The sequence below is a fragment of the Tribolium castaneum genome, chromosome 5 (genome assembly GCF_031307605.1).
Source record: "Tribolium castaneum strain GA2 chromosome 5, icTriCast1.1, whole genome shotgun sequence".
Classification (NCBI taxonomy): Eukaryota; Metazoa; Arthropoda; class Insecta; order Coleoptera; family Tenebrionidae; genus Tribolium; species Tribolium castaneum.
Genome location: NC_087398.1, coordinates 14,437,509 through 14,458,478, shown reverse-complemented (window position 1 = coordinate 14,458,478; position 20,970 = coordinate 14,437,509). Strand labels below are relative to the sequence as shown.

The 20,970-nt window shown below is 29.8% G+C and overlaps 1 protein-coding gene across 4 annotated transcripts in view; it reads left to right on the top strand.

Annotated features, from left to right (window-relative positions):
* The window catches only part of dysc (dyschronic), a 154,647-nt gene that overhangs the window by 94,410 nt on the left and 39,267 nt on the right, over window positions 1-20,970 (top strand). For 2 of the 4 annotated variants that reach the window (XM_064356600.1, XM_064356599.1), the window contains exons 11-13: window positions 4,893-5,008; window positions 5,073-5,139; window positions 5,454-5,573. In XM_064356600.1, the coding sequence (XP_064212670.1) occupies window positions 4,893-5,008; window positions 5,073-5,139; window positions 5,454-5,573 (303 nt within the window). The remainder of the gene's footprint in view (window positions 1-4,892; window positions 5,009-5,072; window positions 5,140-5,453; window positions 5,574-20,970) is intronic. The other 2 variants (XM_064356601.1, XM_064356602.1) reach the window with 1 other exon arrangement.

Below are 20,970 nucleotides of genomic sequence, written 5' to 3'. Positions count from 1 at the left end.
GGTAAACACCGAAAAGTTGTTTCTGTTGAATTAAATCAATGATTGGTACGAAAAGTTACGATGACCTAATTACCTAACAGAATTAGGTAACAGGGGACTTAAAGCGGTTTAGTATCTACCTTTTCTAATCGGGTATTAAAACTTCAAATTAACTTTTAATTGTTACTTAGGGCTGAAACTGTTGTTAAGTGTTATTATTCCGTAAAACAAAATTTCAAGAGTTGTTAATGGAAATTTAAGTTCAAATTTTATTGAACTAAAAGACGCTTTGTTGATTCATTTAATAATTTGATTTGATTTGATCAAAAATTAGTGTTTAAAAGTTTCGTACGAGAATTATTCATATATACGTGTGGTAGCAATAATCTGGAAAACAAGGAGACAACCTTGAAACTTTAGCAACTAGTAAGTTATTTGCCAATTTTGCACGTTGTCTAAATTAACTTAATTCCATAATGAGGTATAGGTGCTTCATCAAACTTTGTTTCAAACAGTAATTTCGACAACAGAAATCTTGCTAACACAAAATTTACATTTTACTTCTGAAACAGTTATTTAACAAAAATACATAGTCAAAGTTCAAACTTTTTCGCCTGAAAGAAGTATTCAAATTTTAGGTTTGCAACAATGAAAAGATAAAAGATAAAAACAATGAAATAATGATAAAAGTTTTGCAATCATGTGGACGCTTGAGAAGGAGGGTAACTTTAATATAGTTACGAACTAAACTGTTTGAAATTTGTTAAAACAAACAACAAAGTAAATAAGTAAATAAAATAAATTCGTAGTGTTCACTTAAAATTGTTGAATTTTTTTCCATATACTCGCTGTTCCGTCTAAACGTTTTGAAAAATTGAAATTAAAAATTTCACAAATGATTTCAAAATTAAAAAAAATATGAAATCCTAAATATTTCGAAAACTAAATTTACATAAAGGAAGATCTGATAAAAAATACAGTAAACCAAAAATGTAGTAAAAAACATAGCTTTCTAACAATAAGAAAATAAGAATGTTGATAGCGAAGGTATAACCGGAAGTGCCGCTATATTAAAGTTATTTTTATTGATCATTCGGGTCCTTACGGGCTTTTGATTGTATGCAAATTTTTAGATGATTATCATTATTAGAACTCTCAATACTTCTAATGTGGTGTTTAGACGGCACAGGCTGTATGTTTATTGTTTATACAGGCTGGCCAGCTCAGCTCCCGTCTACTGTAGCTCAATTATTATTAAAGTTGGAGTTTTGACATTTTGTAGAACTCTACTCTAGAACGCATTTTAGGAAATTATTTTTGACTATACAGAGTGTCCCGAAAAAAGTATGACGTCATAATCATATTTTTTTAATGGCAAGCTATTTATTTTGTTGTGCTCAATATGATACCTTTTTAGCTTCAAACATGTCCGTAAAGTTTTTTTAAATCGGTTTAGAGATTACCGTTAAAAAATAAAAACCAAAAAAAAAATAAAAACCTTTAGTTTTAAAAATTAATAAAACAGTGCTTTTTTGAAGGCATTATTACTACGTAAGTGTTAAGCAAGGTCTAACAGGCTTATTAAGTGAGTTTGATTGATTTGAATTACTACAGGGTGTTTACAATTTATTTCCAAACTTTTTAAACTTTAGAGCCTTTTATTTTGCTTATTTTGAATGGCAACCCTTATTTATTTTTATATCATTTGATGCAGAATTAAGAAACGATCAACTTTCTATAATATAAGGTAACATAAATCTTGGTACATTCGGAGTTATTTAATAAAAACTTGTTTTGTCAAGTATTTTAATAACAAATTCAATGAATAAAAGTCTAAACCCTGTTTATTTCTATATCGTGCATGCAATTAAAAAATTTATTATGATTTATGACTCGATTTTTGGGTCACTCTGTATAATCAAAAATAGTTTCCAGAATTATGCCCTAGAGTATAAATACCATCTACAAAATATCAAAACTCCAACTTTAATAATAACTGAGCTACAGAAGACGGGAGCTGGGCGGGACTACCTGTATTATAGTTTTTTATTCTTTTAATAACTTTTTAGCTTGTTTGAACAATTTTTTTAATAGATATTTAATTTTTTTCTTTATGAATATGAATCTCTCAATCATTCTACAATTCTTTATAAATTAAAAAAAATTTTTTGGTAGTTGTGATGACATTCTGAAACATACGATGCTTATAAGCTAAAATACAGAGGATTATAACTAAGGAGTCGAAACGAGATACAAAATCGCAGGATTGTCTGAACTCAACAAAATAATACGGCAGAGTAAAAATGAGGGCGCTTCGACCGTCTCGCCGCCAAATTGTTTTAAATTATTTATATCCAACTAATTTATCAATTACTTGGAAACAAATACATAAGTGTTGAGCTTTGCACTCTTAATAGGCTGAGATAATCTGATGACTAAAATTTTCATAAGAAATATAAGAAAAAAAAATATTTCAAATTTAAAATTTGCGCTTCGTATAGTATTTTTCAAGGCTTTGCGAATACGGTTAAAAATACAAGAAAAATGTTAGTAAGAATTTTGTAGAAAATTAAATTTCCTTTAAAAAAAGTCGCGAAACTACATTCCTATTATCAAACATTTAGACCCCAAAGTCGTTCAAAGACGCTCAAGCGACAATGATCAATAAGTTCATTTATACCTAAACTGTAGAAGACAGAAAAAAGGTGTCATAGACTTGTTTATAGGTAATTTGATTCTCTACAACTCTCTTCGTAAAATTTTTCTTGCATCTGTAACCTTATTTGTAGCGTTTTGAACAACATGGTACAGAGTATAAAATGGTAAAAGTTTGAATGATTTTTAAATATGGTTTATGATAAAATTTTTGCATTATGTTTATGTGTTACCTTTGAGAATTTAGTGCTCTATCTGCCTGTATTTGTTTTGTCTGCTGTATTTTTTTTGCTTTGTGTTAACCATTATAATAAGTACAACAATTTTTTTTATATTCATTGCTCTGAAAACTTAGACCAATGTTTCCCAATCGGTGGGTTTCGCGATGTGTGTAAATGAGATTCTTCAAAAAAAATATTGTAATGCCGGAATTATATAAAATGACTAACGTAAAAAATCAGATACTAATAAATTTAAATAAACTTAACAGACAAAATTGACAGCAGCTCTTTGTTTCCGTGGCTCACAGTTTGTTTCTTGTTTTGTTCTTAAAATTTCTTTAAAAAATTAGTTATGTTTTTCATGTTGAAAATTCATCAAAAATTAGTATTTTATGTATTCTGAATAGACATATATTTCTTGAACGCGATATTATTGAACAACAGGAAACAGATATTACCACCTTGTGTTTATTAATAGGAATAGACATAATATTGTATTTAATACTATAGGCAAAAATAAGATTTTTTAACAAACAATTTATTAAACATCACGCTTCTACTAAAAAAAGTTATTTGTCGAAGGGAATAATAATAATTAGATGTAATGAAGATTGGCTATCAGTTTTCTATAATTTATTTGAACTGAAATGGGCTTGAAGTTAAATTAAAAGGATATGGTGCCAACGTTAAAACTATTTAAAACATCCCTTATAAAATATTTACTACACTCTTAAATAAAAGTATAAAAAAGAAATACTAAATTATATATTTTTTATTCGTATTCATTAATATTTATTCACTTCAAAATGTACAAGAAGAAAAATAAATGTCCTATCAAATTTTATTGTCTTCCTAAAGCTGCACAAATGGTTTGCCAATTTCTGTCGGATTTTCGAAGGGGTTCACAAGGTGAAAAAGTTTTGGAAACCACTGACTTAGACGGTAATGGAACAACTGCGCTCTCTGGCGACATTTACGAAACTATCGAGGACAGGACCGTTTTATTTGTACATCGTTTCATATCCTAACCTTTAGTTACATAAAAGAAAAAGTAACATTTTAAATTAGCGAATTGTTTGAGGTTTGGAGGTAGATCGATTGAAAACTAACAAAGCTCGGTTTACAGAGAACAAAATTAAAATTTAATTAAAAATTAAACCAATTCGGCATTAAATTGTCACGAAAATGCATTGACAGATGTCAAGTTAATCTCGAATTAAAATTTAGTTGCAGTTAAAATGGTCTGTAAACTGATTTTTGGTTCCCTATTTATTGTCCTGAAGAATCTCCAAAAAATGTGCCGAAACGTCACCAATAAGTTATATATCAGATCATAAGCTTGTCTGCATTCTCTATAATTAATCACACTTTAATCAAAGCAAGCAGACGATGAACGACGAAATTATACATTATGATGTTAATTAATTAATTTGAAATGTTGGTATAGTACCATTTTTTTGGACAGATGTTCTATTTTTAAATAACAGTATTGATTTTTTTCCTTACAAAATGTTGGATTTGTGTTTACATATTTTAAACCCACTTTTCATTGTCTAAGAAGTTTCATATTTATTATGTGTGACGTTTGATAAAATAGCAAAAGTTTGTCAATTTATCATTACAGAAGAGAACTTTTTCACCGTTTGTTTTTAGCAAAGCAAGCAATCTTTAGTTCCTGATGCTAAATTCTTCAAATTCTAATTTTTTACTTATTTTTATTCGAATATAATTTAATTAAAATTCATAGCGAAATAAATTTATGAAAATACTAACACACATTCCATTCTCTTATTACAACAATTGGAATTTATTAAGTTATTGTTTGAAATTTGAAATGCGAACAAGTAAAACTATGTGTGTTTTTTTTACCAAAATGCTACGAGTCGTGTTTATTGAAAAAATCATAATTTCTCCGGTGTTTAAATAGAATGCATAATGTGCACTGTTTAGCCAATTTTACTGTTTCCTTTAAAACTACCTGAAATTTGCTCTATTCGAGTGCTACTATACCACAAACTGACACAGTTGGTATTGCAGGAGTACGGTCCAGTAATAGAGCCACCTCCTGGTGTAAGTATAAGTAACGAAGACGATTATCGCTCTCCCAGTGAGGATTCAGGTTTAGGAATGGGAATTTCAGATAGAATTCAGAGGTGAGACATTTCCGTAACCAAAACAAACCAAACTCTTCTAAAAAACTGTTTTCGGGTTTTATAGAACTCGCCCACCAAGTGCCACAGGAAAAATAGTAACCGCTTTAAACGACGAAGATCACCAAACTCAGGTTATTACCTTTTGCATTTTTGTAAATTTTTTATTATTCTTCTTCTCCTCTCTTTTATCTTCGTAGGCTTGTAGAGGAACGAAACAAATCTCAGAAAGAATCATTTTTCTGTCCCATTGAGTCCAACTGAGATTTTTTTCGTTTTTAGAGCACTGGCACCAACATATCTCTATCATGTTCCCACTTGCACTGTCTTTAATACCTCTCTCATACCTGTTTAGAGTATTACATTTAGAATAGACTTTCTGTAAACTTTGGATTTCGTTAAATTGGTATTTGGCGGACGGACGAACTGAGGTGTGATTTTTTTGCAGGAATATGTCAGCGGTGACGAGGAAAATCCTCCGGGGACCCGGAGTCGGAGACACTCCAGTCCGGGGGAATCCAGGTCCGGGAGCACCACGGCACTACATCAGCAGGATTATCCAGATTCTGTGAGTATTAACGTCCAGTGAGTTTTTATATCTCTAAACATACAGTGTTTTAACGTCCAAATACTGGGATTATTTTAATAAAATATATGTTGGCTAGTTTGAAGAAAATCTTATTACAAAACAAGGACGAATTCGGTCGCGGTAACAGTTTTTGAAAATTTGGAATTTGGTAAAGAAGTCATAAAAACACTTTTCTAATATATTGCAAGAAAGCAATTAAATAAGTGTGTCAATTAAACTGCATATGAGGAAAGAATCGAACATGTGACAATTTTAAGCCATAAAGCTGGAGAACATATCAACATTGAACTTACATTTCGCAAAATAAATAAACCACTAAATAAATGTGAAGCTTATTTTTGTCCGTAACATGGAGCATAAACAAAGTAAAAAATATGAAAACGCAACAACAACAAAAAAGTAAAGTAATGGCTTTCCCGAAAACCTAAAATAAATTTAAAAGTCTATAAAGCCGAAAAAATAAAAAAAAATGTGAAATTCATCTCATATTGAGAATTGTATCAAATTTACAACCTGTTTTGTGTAAATCCCACATTGGAAGTATAAGGAGTTTTAAAAATGATATTCATCTTAAAATTTCTTTCTATTTGACTGCGTTTTTTGATTATTCAACTTATGCTATGAGAGTTTTTATCGGCTTTTCTAACTTTGTAATTTTCGTCTTTTTTCAGATATATTTAGGGTTTTCTGAAAGAAAACGGCTACAATAATGTCGGGTTGAAACAGAACAGTCTGTATATCCTAAAAAATTAACGAAAAAAATATGAATACTTTTATTAATTATAAAAAAAGTAAGCAAGAATCTAAACCCAAAACATACTTAAAAATTTAGACTTGTGACTTCTATTTTAATGGAAATTTTTACATTTCAAAGGGCAGAAGCAGATTTTGTCAGCTAAAGTGACCAACTATAGGAAATAAAAAAACTAAGGTATAATTAATTAATAATTTCAAAAGGAGGGCAGAGGTACTAAAATTCCTACTAGTTTAAAATATATTAATAATAATTAGCAAACAAAGAAAAACCAAATAATATTCATATCAACAGAAAAAACTTTATTAAAAAATTCATTTAAGATTATTAAACTGGGAGAGGTTCTTTAGGTTAAAATAAGGAAAAAAGTTTTCATAGATTTATGTCTGGAAAGTTTTTTTCTGATTTGCGGTTTTCTGTCTTTTATAATCTATTTTCTATCTTCTCTTTGTTTTCTGTTTTGTTTTTTTTCTTTCTGTTCTATTTTATCTTTATATTTTTTATCTTCTATTCTTTTATTCTCTATTCTATGCTCTATTCTCAATTCGAAATCTCTATTCTTTATATATCTTCCATTCTCTACTTGGAAACAGGTTTCCGATATATTTGTCTTTTTTTAACTCTGTTTTCTCTCTTCAAAATTTTTTTTTCTGTTTTTGGACTGCCGATCACTATTTTCTATATTATATCTTCTTTTCTCTTTTTTGTCCAGTCTTCTTGTTTTCTTTATTTACTGTTCTTTTCTTGTTTTCTGTGCTCTTTCATCGTTTTTGTCAGTTTTGTGTCTACAAAATTGGGTACATACTTTCCTACCTACCGTTTTAATTTTTCAGGTTTTGAGTTTCAACTATTTACCTGTTCTTGTTTTCAATTTTTCTATTGTTGTAGTTTCATTTTCTGCAGTTTGTATTCCCTATTCTGTATGAAATCTAAAATTTAACAAATCTAGCACCAAACTAAAAACCTAATAGATTTATTGTTAATATTGAATTAAAAATATAAACAGTAGTTTACTATACAAGTAAAGAAAAGTTGTTTATTATCTGTGTGTGATGGGTTTCTGAAACAAGTGCCGAGCACGAGTTTCCAAAAAGAATCACGAGCAGATAATGCCAACTTTTTTGCATGTATATTACATTTTTTCTTATAGATACACAGAGAAATTTTTGTTAAATTTTTCTACCGATAGAATAAAAAAATCACTAAATGGCAAATTTATTCTGTGAAATTTTTACATTTTATCTTCTATGATTTTTATCAAAGTTAGATTTATTGCTTTTGGTTAGAAATATTGTCATTATAGATAAGTATGAATTTTTTATATTTCGTCATTTTTATTTTTTAGGTGTTTTCTCAGTGATTAGTGTATTGTTTTCATTTTAAAGATTTTTTGGTTTTTGTTAATTTTATATTGGCTTATTCACATTTCAGTAAATCACTATAACAAATACCTAACATCTAATACCATGTGATCATTTAGATTTTTTCAAGATACTTTGGTATTGGTTATTTTTAGGCGAATCATTATTGGCACTTATTCGTAAAATTTGTTTAGTTTTTTTTTCAGAAAACAAAGCTTATATTAAAAGGGCTTTCGACTGTATAAAAATAGTTATTTAACAATTTACTTCTAATTTTTTCGATTTTCTGAAAATATTTTTGTTTTATTTTTCTATGCGAATTATTTGTATTCGTACAATTTCGTTGATTTTCTAAAAACAAAGCTTATTAAAAAGGCTTTTCACTGTGAAAAATAATAAACCGAAAATCACTTCTTAATAGAGTCGTAACGATAAAATATCGTAACTTAGAATAATAAAAAACTCGAAATGTTTTACAACGAGAACTCACGTGATTTTCATTTTGCAGATTTTTTGAGTTTCAGGGACTTTAGAGTAAGTGTTGACTTAGAATGTAAATTGTTTATCAGGAAATCTACAGGGTGAGTCAGTAGTGGGTTATTTCTGACATGTCCTAAGATGCAACCAAAAATACTAATTGCACTTGCCACTTGGAGACGGTTTAATTTTTAAAAACCTTAATTAAATTAACGTTGGTTTTTTTATCTTTTAAATAATAATATTTCATAATGAATTTTTAGCAAAACTGTATATTTTATTAATTAATTTTTTGATTGTGTATAATTTCTAAGATATAGAGAGTACAAGTTTGATTTTAAAGTCGGAAAACTCGTCAAAAAACTATCTAAATAAAATGTACTTTTTTTATGTTTATACAAGAACGTTTTTCGCTTAATTTTAGCATATTTTGCTAACAATGTATTCCATTTTTAAGAGATTATTATATCAATATTCCTATTCAGATGGATTACCCAGCAAAAGGGAAAAGAGTTACAAAATAAAATTTAAAGTTTAATTTTTAAAAACATTAATTGCATCAACATTGGTTTTTTATCTTTTAAATAATAGTAGTTTATAATAAAATTAGCAAAACTGTTAAAACAATACCCAAAATAATATAATCATGGATTAATTTTGAAATATTTTAATGATTACCGATCTGGTTTGCTGGAATCACTATTATTGGTTGCATATTAACAAAATTTTGAAATAACCTACTATTGACTCACCCTATATAGTAATCAGCATATTATAAACAACATTTAATTTATTGCTCTTTTGAATTCGATTATGAAATTTAGTTTTCTTAAAGGTTTGTACCCTTAATAAACAATGTCTATTACGATAAAGTACTAATGATCCGTTTTTAGAAAAAGGCCAACAAAAACACTCGACATTTATAAAAGTTTTATTACAAAAATAACATAGCGATTATTTCAGTAGGCTAAATGAATATAAATTCCTTTAAATGTATGGAATAATATTTCTATAGATATCACAGTTATGTACACTACTTAAAATTAATTACGTCTAAACCCTATCTAGTGTAATGTTGTGTAGTGGTGGTATTTACATTAAAAAAGTAATTTTTGCCAATCCACATTGCAAATTTTCCGCCACTTGACCCAACCTAATCCGGTCTAAATCAGACATCAAATGGTTTGGAAATAATCCGGCCCGAAATGTCCCGGCTTCGATTTCTCTAATTTGAAATTTATTTCGGTTTGCTGTGGAATCAGGACGTAAACGCACATTTTTGACGTTGATTCTTCGGAATGATTAAGTTTGAAAATTTGTGCGGAAGCCGGCAGTTGCTTATTACAACTTTCATTTGCAATGTAAATTAACTTGCGTATAGCTAATTAAGAAAAAGCGCGATTAAAGTTACAATTTCTCCTGGAGAGCTCGTCGCAGCTCTTCCGTGGCTTTCGCCAGGTTGGTGTTTTGGAGGGCTGCTCTGATTTTAATATCGTCCTGTCGACAGTCGTCATAGATGTAGTCTTTCGGGGGCTCAATGGGGTACGCACAACGAGACCCGCTGCCGAATTTTGGCCGAGGAATGCGCACCCTCTTCACGTCGACGAGCCACGATTCCATGGTGGACTGCAAAATTTAATACAAATAACAATTCTGGAATCATTAATTATTTAAATATGACTGACACAATCACAAATTTTACTTTAATTTATTGTGTAAATATTATATTTATACAATTTGAAATAGGTTCATAATAATTTCTATTACCATGAGAATTTTAAGACTGAAATTGAAGAAGTAGTTCTTTCTTCAATTACTGAAAGAATTGAAATTATTAACAATCACAGACTTTCAAAATAGTTAAATTGTTTGTCTTTCATGACTTTTCGCATTTTAATTGATTGTGCAGCGATTGTTGCTATCGTACAGGGTGTTAGGGAATGGATTAGCAATATTGCGTATGTGAATTTGTCATGATCAGACCTGTTAAAAACCTTTATATCATTTTTCCAAAATGTGCGTACTTTCCTCAGAAATTTTTGTTGAGAGCCACTGTTTAGCAGTTAATTTTTTCATAAAACAAAATAGAGATGGTGGTGCATTGGCGTTTTGAGAATTTTTCAAAATTGTGGTCAACATGTTCATTGGTGTGGGAGTTTTAAATCCCGGTCCTGGCAATTTTTTTTCGTAAGGTTTAATAATAAAACACAAATTTAAAAAAAGAGTAACGTAGTGAACCAAGAAGTTAATGTACCTCCTCTGTTTTGTGAATAATATTAAAATTTACGCTTACTTTTATAGTTCTAGTCCAGCGGTTCTCAAAATTTGGGACTTTAATTTCATAATGATTTTTTGGGAAAACTATGCATTTTTGATTTACTTAAACCATTCCCTAACACTGTAGAATCAATAATGTCTTCAAAAAATCTCAAACTTACAAACAAATACAAATTAATTACAAATAAATTATGTACAAATAATTCAATAACACCTTAGAGGTCTAAACACTAGTTAAACCAATATTTAGAATACATTGTTAGGAAGAATAGAATAGATACAATTGTAAAACTACTAATATCTACTTAATCAGTATAAACCAACACTTAATAAGCCAAAGATCCACATACATAAAAATTATCTTTGTACTCCAGAAAATTAAGAACATGGTATAAACAAAAACATCTTCGAAAAAAACAACAAAATTTTCATTTTTTAAAAGGTAGTGGCCAATTTTGGAAAAACAATTTTTCATCATCGTGATTTAGTTTTATTAAAACAAAAAATTTAACACAAAATGAGAAGACATTTTTTAAAATTACAAATGATAATTTAATTAAAATAAAATAAATTCAAATTCATATAATTTGAAAAATACTGGCTAGAAAATTTTATTTGTCTACATTTACAATTTTAGTGACATTCTGCATCATTTTCCGAAATTTATAACTCATAGGACCACTCACTTTAAATAAAAAAATTCACATACAAAAAATCCTCCTGTTCCTTGTCTTTTAACAATTCCAAAAATGTTGACATGTCGTACCGTTATCGGAATTCATTTATAGTCATTGTTTAGAAAATAAGGAAACTATATAATTCAAAAAAAAATAATATCTTTGCTGTTTTCTATAAATTATGAAAAAACTTCCTGTTTCTCATTCTCGGTTAACTAAAATTGTAAAAATATATAAAATACAAAGAGTATCTATTATTGGAATACAGTGTCTATTATTGGAAAACAACCTTAAATGTAACTTTCAAAGACACAAGTTTATTACAGTAAAACCTCTCAACAACGGTCACCGATGGGAAATCTTAAATTGTCCGTTGTGGAGAGGTGTCCACTAATGGGAGGTGGAAATTTTAATATAGGTTTACGTTCTTACAAAAATGTCCTTTGTGAAGAGGTATCCGTTATCGGAGGTGTCCATTAAGGGAAGTTTCACTTTTAATAAAAAGAAGTATTTTTCAGGGTGATTCACTCAACTCATTTCATTTAGCTTTGATTTAATTTTTTGATATTTTGAATTCTAATGTATACAGGCTGTCTCGCGATACCTCGCACTCCCGTGCGCATAGTTTAACCATTTATTAAGCATTAAAAATAAACTGACTCATATTTTTGATTTTTTTCTAAAAACGTTCGTTTTATTATGGAATTATTGGCTTCGAAAAGTTACCTCAAAAATGCACATTATATTTTTCATCCTTAAAACTACTTATCGAATTTTTATAACATTTGGTATACAGTCGTTATAGATAATCATTTAATAGTACAAATTGTGAGGTTGTGTAACATTGTTAAAGAGGGCTGCGAGGGCCCCTTTGACATAAATTGTTTCATAACTTGGAACAGGTAACAATTTAGAATTTTTTTGTTTATTATTTTTTTTTGTAAAACGTACCGTTTTCCAGTGAAACAGTAAAATGTAGAAAGATGCAGTCGATATCTGCACTAACATTACAGTATTTTTTAACTAGATGGCTGTGATTTTAAACCTGTCAAAAACATAAATATTATTATATTTTGTATTGTATTTTAAAATGTATTCTGTCGTCAATAAAACCAGTATTTTTTCAAAATGAAATGAAGCTTACTTATGAACGTTATGTTATGAATATGGGTCAATATATTTTTAATCTTATTCTTAATCAATCTATTGTTAAAGTATGTGCGCCTACCTCTCTAGACACTCTGTATTTAGATAACAGTAAAATAAAAAACAAAATTATTTACTGAAAATACAAGAAAATGTTTCTTTATACTATATTGGTATGTCATTTGAAATATATAATAAAGATAAGTTTAAAAATATAATTTACGAGTACAGTGACTTTTCAGGTACGACTAAACTTTAGTTACATCTCCGTTAATAAATATGTGATCAGAAACTGAGCTTTAGACAGCTAAACTAGTTGACAGTTTTATCACAGTTCATTGAAACATTGAAAAACATTACCAAAAGTCGACATCTTCGAGGTTACTGATTTTTATATTAACATTTAGAAAGTTTAAAAAATGAACTGTGCTTTTAAAAAATAATCGAATAATAGCAAATTGTTTAATTTTAAACGCGTTACACCAACCAAATTAACATCTTAGTAGACTCTGAGTTGCTTTTGGCAAAAATAATGTATTTTTTTACTTTGTTTTGTTATTACAACAGTTTTTTTTGTTATTTTTACAACTTTTATAAAGTACAAATTATATTTTGACCACAGGTGTTTAGGGTCGTGCAAAAAGTAATGTAATCGATTTTCATAACACATAATAATAAAATATGGATACAAAACAAAAAATCCTATGATTATTACATTTTACGTTCAATAACAAATACATTTAAATAGTGGTTTCCAATGCTTATGATGTTTAAAAAATTAAAAAAAAATCTGATTAAATTCTTAAATGAAAACAACCTTTGTATCTGTGGTTTTGTGGACACGACCCATGACACCAAAACAAAGAATTTAAGAATAGTAATTGAAATCTTTGTTATCCGACCTCTAAAATCTACATATTAATTTACCCCGAAATTTTTTGCAACACCTGTGTAACACACACCAAATCCATTGTTACCTTAATTATTACAAAACTTTTTTTTGTTAGAAATTCTGACCTAGACCGGAACTAACACGCTAGACACGTAACTTAAACAATAATCACTACCGCATCTCTCATTTACTCCAAGTCAACAATTAATTAACCGTTATTGTTTACGAAATCTTAAGTTTCCTCGATGATTCAGCCCACACCTTGAAAAATGGAACGAGAACGACACACGTGAAAAGCTCTTTGTTTGGCTTTTTAATTTAACTATCCTAGTGAACTAGTCAGTCGTGACGGAGCCCCGTTAGAGACGTCTCGAAAGTTTAAACGAAGTCAATTAGTTCAAACCCGCTGAAATAACCCGAAACTATAAAAAATAACCATTTCGAGGTGGGATATTGCGCTACCTGATGTGTCCTAGAAACTGGAGAAAACTGCACCGGTATTACATTTAACCGCGTCCTTAGAAGGCTTATTTACTCAAGTGTGGTTTTGCAGAAGTAAAACTCTTAAAAAGTACTTTGTATTCAAAACAATCCCGACATGTACCTCTGAATAGCTTTAAACCTAAATTAAACAGTCCAAAGTAAATTGTATTTGTTATTGAACGTAACATGTAATAATTGTTGCAATTTTTTGCCATTTGTTTTATATTCATATTTTATTATTTCGTGTCATGGAAGTCAACTCCCTTGTTTTTGCACAAAAGTTGTGTGACTTTATTAAAACCTGTGGTCAAAATATAATTTGTAGTTAATAAAAGTTGTAATAATAATTCTAAAAAAATTATAAAATAAACATTTTTCAGATAAAATAACGATAATAGTTCAATGGAAGTTTTTTAAGAAAATTGTCGAGTTGGTTTCAATAAAAACACATTATTTAAGCCAACAACAACACATAAACTGTTGTTTTAACATTGCTAGTGCATTGAATAAGTGAATAGATATTCTCGAAGACAGCAACCGTAACTGTAAAAAATATTCATCTTATTTCTAGTTTTCCAAAAAAAAATGTGAAGAGAATATTTAGTTTTCTTAGACTTTATTTTTTGTAACAGCTCTTTTACTTTTTATTTGTAGTACATTAATTTGCTAGTTTAGTTTAAGTTTGATATTAAATTTAATAGATATTCTCGAAGATACCAACTTTTGTCAAAATTTTTCAATGTTTTTTCATTTGTCTGTTACCTGGCTATTTTTTTTTTGCTTTATTTTTATCATCAATCATCAAGTATTGTACCAGCAGTTCTTCTGTACTTTCTAGACAAAGTGATCTAGAACCGTAACCGTAAAAAAATTATTCATCCTATTTCCAGTTTTCCAAAAAAAAATGTGAAGAGAATATTTAGTTTTCTAAGATTTAAGTCCGGTTTACAGAAAGCTTTATTAAAATTTAATTCGTTGTTTAACGCGAATAGACCAATCAAACTGCTTCAGTATGGTCACGTGATCAGTTAATCACGCATTTAATAGCGAATTAAATTAATGACGCTTGTATAAAACGGATCTTAGTTTTTCGTATTTAAAAAAGCATCACAGTTTTCAACCCAAATTAGTAAATTTTGAAATTAGTTTTAACGAAATTTTGCAAAATAGCTTCGTTTCAAGCAAAAACATACTAAAACGCTCTAAAAATAATGTACTTTTTGTCTTATTTTTTGTTTCGTTTTATCAATGCTCACGAAGGAGCTCAAAAAAACTGAGAATTTAAGTGAAACATGTTAAAATCTTGAAAAACATAAAATCTATTGTTTTCCGGGCTATTTTTGATAAAATTTGCTCCAAAGTCCTGTTAAACCGGGTGACCTTGGTGATTTTTTAGCTAATTTTAGAACAATTTTTCGAAAAAAGTTTGCTAGAAAGCCAAAGCAACATCATTCTCAATCTAATTTAGTACTTTTTCGGATTATCTTGTACGAAGTTTTGTGAGAGTCGAATACTGATCTGACTTGTGAAAAACGCAATAAAATAACAATTTTTGAACAAATGTTGTGTTTTTCGGTCTATTTTTGAAGAAACGTTCCACAAAAACAAGGCAAATCGAGTGTAATAGGCAAAATATCATCAATTTCAATTAAAAACAAAAAAACTTCAAAAGTAACACAATTTTAAGTTTAATTCTCTAGTTTTTAAAACGTAGTAACAGCTTAAACAACATAACTTGGTGATTCTTGTTTTGTTTTAATGAAGTTCCACAATAAACTGGGTATTTAGTTTAAAAACTTATTTAAAGGCGTGGTAACAAGGTAACAAGTTTGTCGTATACAGAGTGAGTTTAAAGTAACGCCTAAAATTCATATTCTTGTTAATGCAATTTTACATAATAAGCTAAGAGTAATAGAGCCTTTTATGTGAAATTATCAATAAATTTTTTACCTTGTTTTCTTTTATTTTCTTTACTTACAAATTGTCTTCAACTTATTTTTTCAATTTTTCTGCTCTTACCAGAAACATAAAAGAGTATAATAATAAAAACAGTAATAAAAAATATTGGTTTTCAATTAAAAAAAATTGTTAATGGCGTCATTATTCAGAAACCAGTGACGTCACAAATGTTACCGTAGTGTCAGAATGTACCATTTTCAAAATAAAATCGACCTGTTCGAGAATTTATTTGAAAAATAACTCACAACAAAAATATGAATTTTATGCATTACTTTAAATTCAGCTTATTATATCAAAATTTCGAAATACTTTTGTTGAAATTTGGCTCAAAAACCACCGAACAGGGCGAAACAAAAAATAAGACTTGGTTTTTCTAAGAACAAACACTAAATAGTTTTGCTTATGTTATACAAGATGATTCAAAAATATCGGACAAACTCTCGTATGGTGATAAAAGACGTCCAATTAAGCACTAAAGTGAAGTAAGTTTTTTTCAAGCAACTTTTTTAAATATTTTTTAATTTGTTTTCTCTAGCAAAAATCTGAAGCACCAAAAAATTAACTTAAAAATTTAACTTTGATGAGCTGTATCTCGTGAAAAAAGGCTCAAACAATTTTTTGTTACAGGAACTTTTAATTCAGTTTGATGTTCTTTGTCAGCTCCCGAGAGATTGTACGGTGCTTTTGAATCACCTTATTTCCGATGTTTTTTAGTAGTCTGTTCAGTTTTTATACTTTTTGAATGGAAGCGTCAATTCTTCATATTTTCCTTTAATAATGTAATTTAAATTTAATTAGCCTCGTCCGGAAACAACTAGCAATAATTCGTTTGCATAAACATCGTTTTATGTTGTTACAAAAATATCAGTTTGGCACATTTATTTTTTATTAAATATAATAGAACTTTGAGCTGATTATCAACTCTTTTCTCCTTCTGTACTTTTTAGAAAGTATGACCCGAAACCATCAAAATTATAATTCAATTGAGAGAACACTTGATTTAATCTTTTTGTTTAGAGATTTTAAGTTGAAATCCTTTCTAGTGTAGTAGTTCCTTTGTCTTCTTTATGCTGAAATTTTGAATAACTGATTGTGGGGCATTTGTGCATTTTGCGCTCAAAACTTCCAGATTGAGAGCACTGATGTACACTTGGCTCACCTGTCACTGCGCTGGATTTTTCAGATTAGATCATTAATAACCTCCATTTATTGATCTTTTCAGCGAACTCCTACCGGGTTTCTAAATGAGATAGATTACCAATTGCCGCATCAGTGAATTACCGCTTTGTTAATGGCCATTGCTCGCGGTCAAGTCGGGGTCACACAGGTGTTTTTCTAAGCTCAATTAATTACCTAGGTGTGTCGGCGCAAATCACGAAATTGGTGTATGCGGAACTGGATTTTTTGAACTGTTGCACTTTCGTTTGCAGCAGCGCAAAAAAAGCTAAAACTAGTGCATCATAACCATGATAAATCACCGAAGCCGTCAATTTAACCAGTCGTCACGTTGTCGGAAATCGTTATAACAGGCATCTCGAGCGTTTTAACGGCCGTTGATGAAGGCTTTAAGTTGCTCAAGTACCGTTGCGGTCACCACTGGAACACGCCGTACATCAGCCGAACCTTTAACCCCGGACTGCGATTTTTGCAACGAACGTCTCAATATCACAACGGTTTAATTGGGCAAAATTGGAAATCGCCGGATGTACCGTTAAACGGCTTTGTTTCGGATTTAGTACAAGCGTGCAAGGGACATTGTTCTTGCACTGTTACGCTTGGTTGCTGCTTGCATTTACTCTCCTCTCATTATATCATTTCTAGAAGTGGGACTTTTTCTCTCACAAAACAAAGATTCAATTTATTCAATGCCGTTTATCTGAATTAAATCATCACGAAAAACGAAACAAATCACATTTATTTCCTTCCAGGATTTGCTTTATTTATTACAATCACTTTCCACAACGTTGTAAACAACTACATATATCAATTATCCGGTGTATGTAATAACAATTAAATTTACTTAATTTATTCCCGGATCAAATAATGACTATCTGGTCGTAGTACAGTGAAAGCGGCCTTTACTTGCCATTGCAACTGTCATGTGAAATTGCATGAAACTGTAATATTAGCTTTAAACAGAAATAAGAGACTTGATAACGGATACGTTTAAGTGTGAGCGTTTCAACGTTATCGTAATGGTTGTTGTACGACAATTTATCATTGTTGTGTCGAAATATCGGCGTGTAAAATTTAAGTACGGTATATTTGAGACAGTTAGTTGATTACAGGTACTTGAACCTGGTCTTATCATTATCTGGAATATGGCTTTTACTGATTCTCTTAGGAAGTGCGTCCAAAAAATACACTAATAGCTTTTCTCTGTAAAATTTTTAACACAAACACAAGCGAATTCCTTCCTTAACATACTGTTTTAGTTTTTTCATGAGACTTTAAACGTTTTAATTTGTTGTCAAATTCGGTCTTGATTTTGCGTTTTATGCACTTTTATTAATATTCAGGTCCACTAACAATGCCAAAAATATCACTCGGTTCGATTTTAAGAAAAGGGAAACCCTTTTCGAGATATTGCTTTGAGCTAGCTCTAATCGTAATTGCGATAAAGCGTTTTTCTAAAACATTGTTAAAAATAAAAAAATAATCGAATCCGCTTTTCATTATCTACAGAAAGGTGAAAACCCGGAGTCGCTTTTGGTTCCGGTTTCCGCATAAAAGTTTTTTTTACACTAAAAATCATAACTCGGAGATTAACAGTTTCAGCTCAAAGCGGTTTGTTTGGGCAAATTCCCAAACGTTAATTTTACGTTACCTAGAAATGATGCCGTTTTACGACGGTGATGAACGTCTTGAGCTAGTTCTAATAGTTTCGTCGTAATCGGCATTTGAAAAAAAATTCCAAAAAATTCCAAAACGTTTAAGTGTTTTTCTTAAAAACTTAATGACATCAAAATGATTGGAATCGGTTTTTTATTAATGTTTGCCGAATGGTAAAAATACGAAGCCGCCCCCGGTTTCGGTTCCGGGTACAGAAGTATTTTTAATTTTACACTCAAAAAGTGTTAACCAAAAAACCAATAGTTTTAGCTCAAAATCGGTTGCTCATTCGAATTCTCTGCTTAATTTCGTCGTAATCGGCATAAATGTCAAAAGTGCAAAATATTTTTAGCATTTTTCTCAATAGCTGTAAGACTTATGGAGAAAATTAGAAAATAGGCCATAGTGAACCTTCTATTATCCACCGAAAAGAGAACATCCGGAATCGTTCCGGGTTCTGCTTTCGGGACAAAAGTTTTTTTGAATTCTAAACATAAAAATAATAAATCAGTTCAAGTTCAAAACAGTTTGTTGTTTAGGAAAATTTCCATGTTAATTATACGTGCCATAAAGTAGGCACCACTTTATGACAATGCCAGATGTTCGAGATATTTTTTTTGGTTTCACCGTTTTGGCTTTTGTAAAAAAAAATTTCAAAATTCCAAATGTTTTTGGTGTTTTTTTAAGCATAAGACTTAAGGAAAAATTTGAAAAACGTCCGAGATTCTCTCTTGAATTAACTACCGAACAGTGTAAACCCGTAGTCGCTCCGGGTTCAGATTCCGGATCCAAAGACCTAGGTTTATAATTTTACACAAAAAAACTTAATTCAAACAATAATTTTTTTTGCCAAATGTTCCAATTAAAATACTAGGCGAAATTACTAATACTATGCGAAAATGAGAAAACGGAGTGTCATTAAGTCATTATACAACAAACCGTTAAAACCCGGAGTTATTCCGGAATCCGCTTCCGGGTTTTTAATTTTATACTTAAAAAAATATAATTCGAAGATTAACAGTTAATTTTCAAAACGCATTTTAATTATCTACAGCTTTGGAAATCCCGGAGTTTTTTAGGATTCCGTATTTTTGTGCTAGTAATTCGCTGTAATCGGCGTTTAAAAAGTTAAAAGAATAAAACGTCGAGATTTGAAGACAGTTTTAGCACAAAACGGTTGTTTAAATGAATTTTCTGATTAGTTTTGAGTTCACCTGAAAACGACGCCACATTATAACAGTACCACACTTCTTCATTTAGTTTTAAAAGTTTCTACGTAATCGGCATTTGAAAAAGGAATTTTTTTTCTAAAAACTATGAGACTTAGGAACAAAATCAGAAAACTATCTTAATCACCTCTTTCTTATTAACCGAATAGTGGAAACTCTGACTCGCTCCGGGTTCTGGTTTCGGGTGCAAGAGTATTTTTAGTTTTACACTAATAACTAATACTATCATAATTGTCATCGGAAACCGCATCGGTCCACCGATGAGTGAAAACCCGAAGTCGCTCCGTGTTCCGATTTCCGGACTTTTTGAGCTGGTACTAAAAAATTCGCCGTAATCGGCTTCGGCGAACGAAGTATAGAAAAGTAAAAAATGTTAAATGTTTTAACGTTTTTCTACGATACCGTAGGACTTAATACAACAACAGAAAACTCCAATTTTAATTCCGGGTATAATAAAAGCATTCTTAGTTTTACACTAAAGAAATAACTCAAAGACAATTTTTTTCTAAATGAAGAAGTTACATGATAAATTGTCAGTTTTTCTTCTGATTTCAGAAATTTTGGTTTGTTTTTAAAAGCAATGCTGTCACGCATTAAATTTTTTGAATTTTATGAAGTATTATTTTCGCCGGCATCGTAAGAAGTGCAATTTTTTATGACACATTTAGGTTGAACTTTCATTTCTCGCAAGTTTCACTATCTTAAATTACCAACAATTTTGTATTAAATCGTTCAGATTTTATATTTCTTAAACCGCAAATAACAACTTTATTAGTTGCACAAATCAGGAATCGATTAAATAGTAGCTTGGCCGATTTTAATAAATTTCAATTTGTTTCTTATTTATTTTTCTGACGAGTAAAAATTAGAGCAACACAGAAAAAGACAACCATACAAACAGAACTGTTTCTATTTTTTTTAATGAGGGGTAAACCGCAATTCAAGTTTTAACTTGTTTTTCTCTGATTTCTCCTATTTTCTTAAAATTTTTTCGATTTTGTACCAACTGCGGTTTACAATATTAGTTTTTTTTTTGGGCAATTTGAATTTGTATTTGAAATGAGATCAAAATTTTTGTTATTATTTAAAGTTTAGAAATTTAGAATTGGCTTAAGAAATCGTCTCGATATTTCAAAAGAACTACGAATATTTGGGGTTAAAATACTTTGGTATAAAAACTGTAATAAAACTGAATCAAAAGAAGTGGACCTTATCTAATTTTATTAGTATTTTATGGCCGCCCCAGTATCATAATTGTTTCCATTCAAAACTGGTAAGAGGCTGCTCTA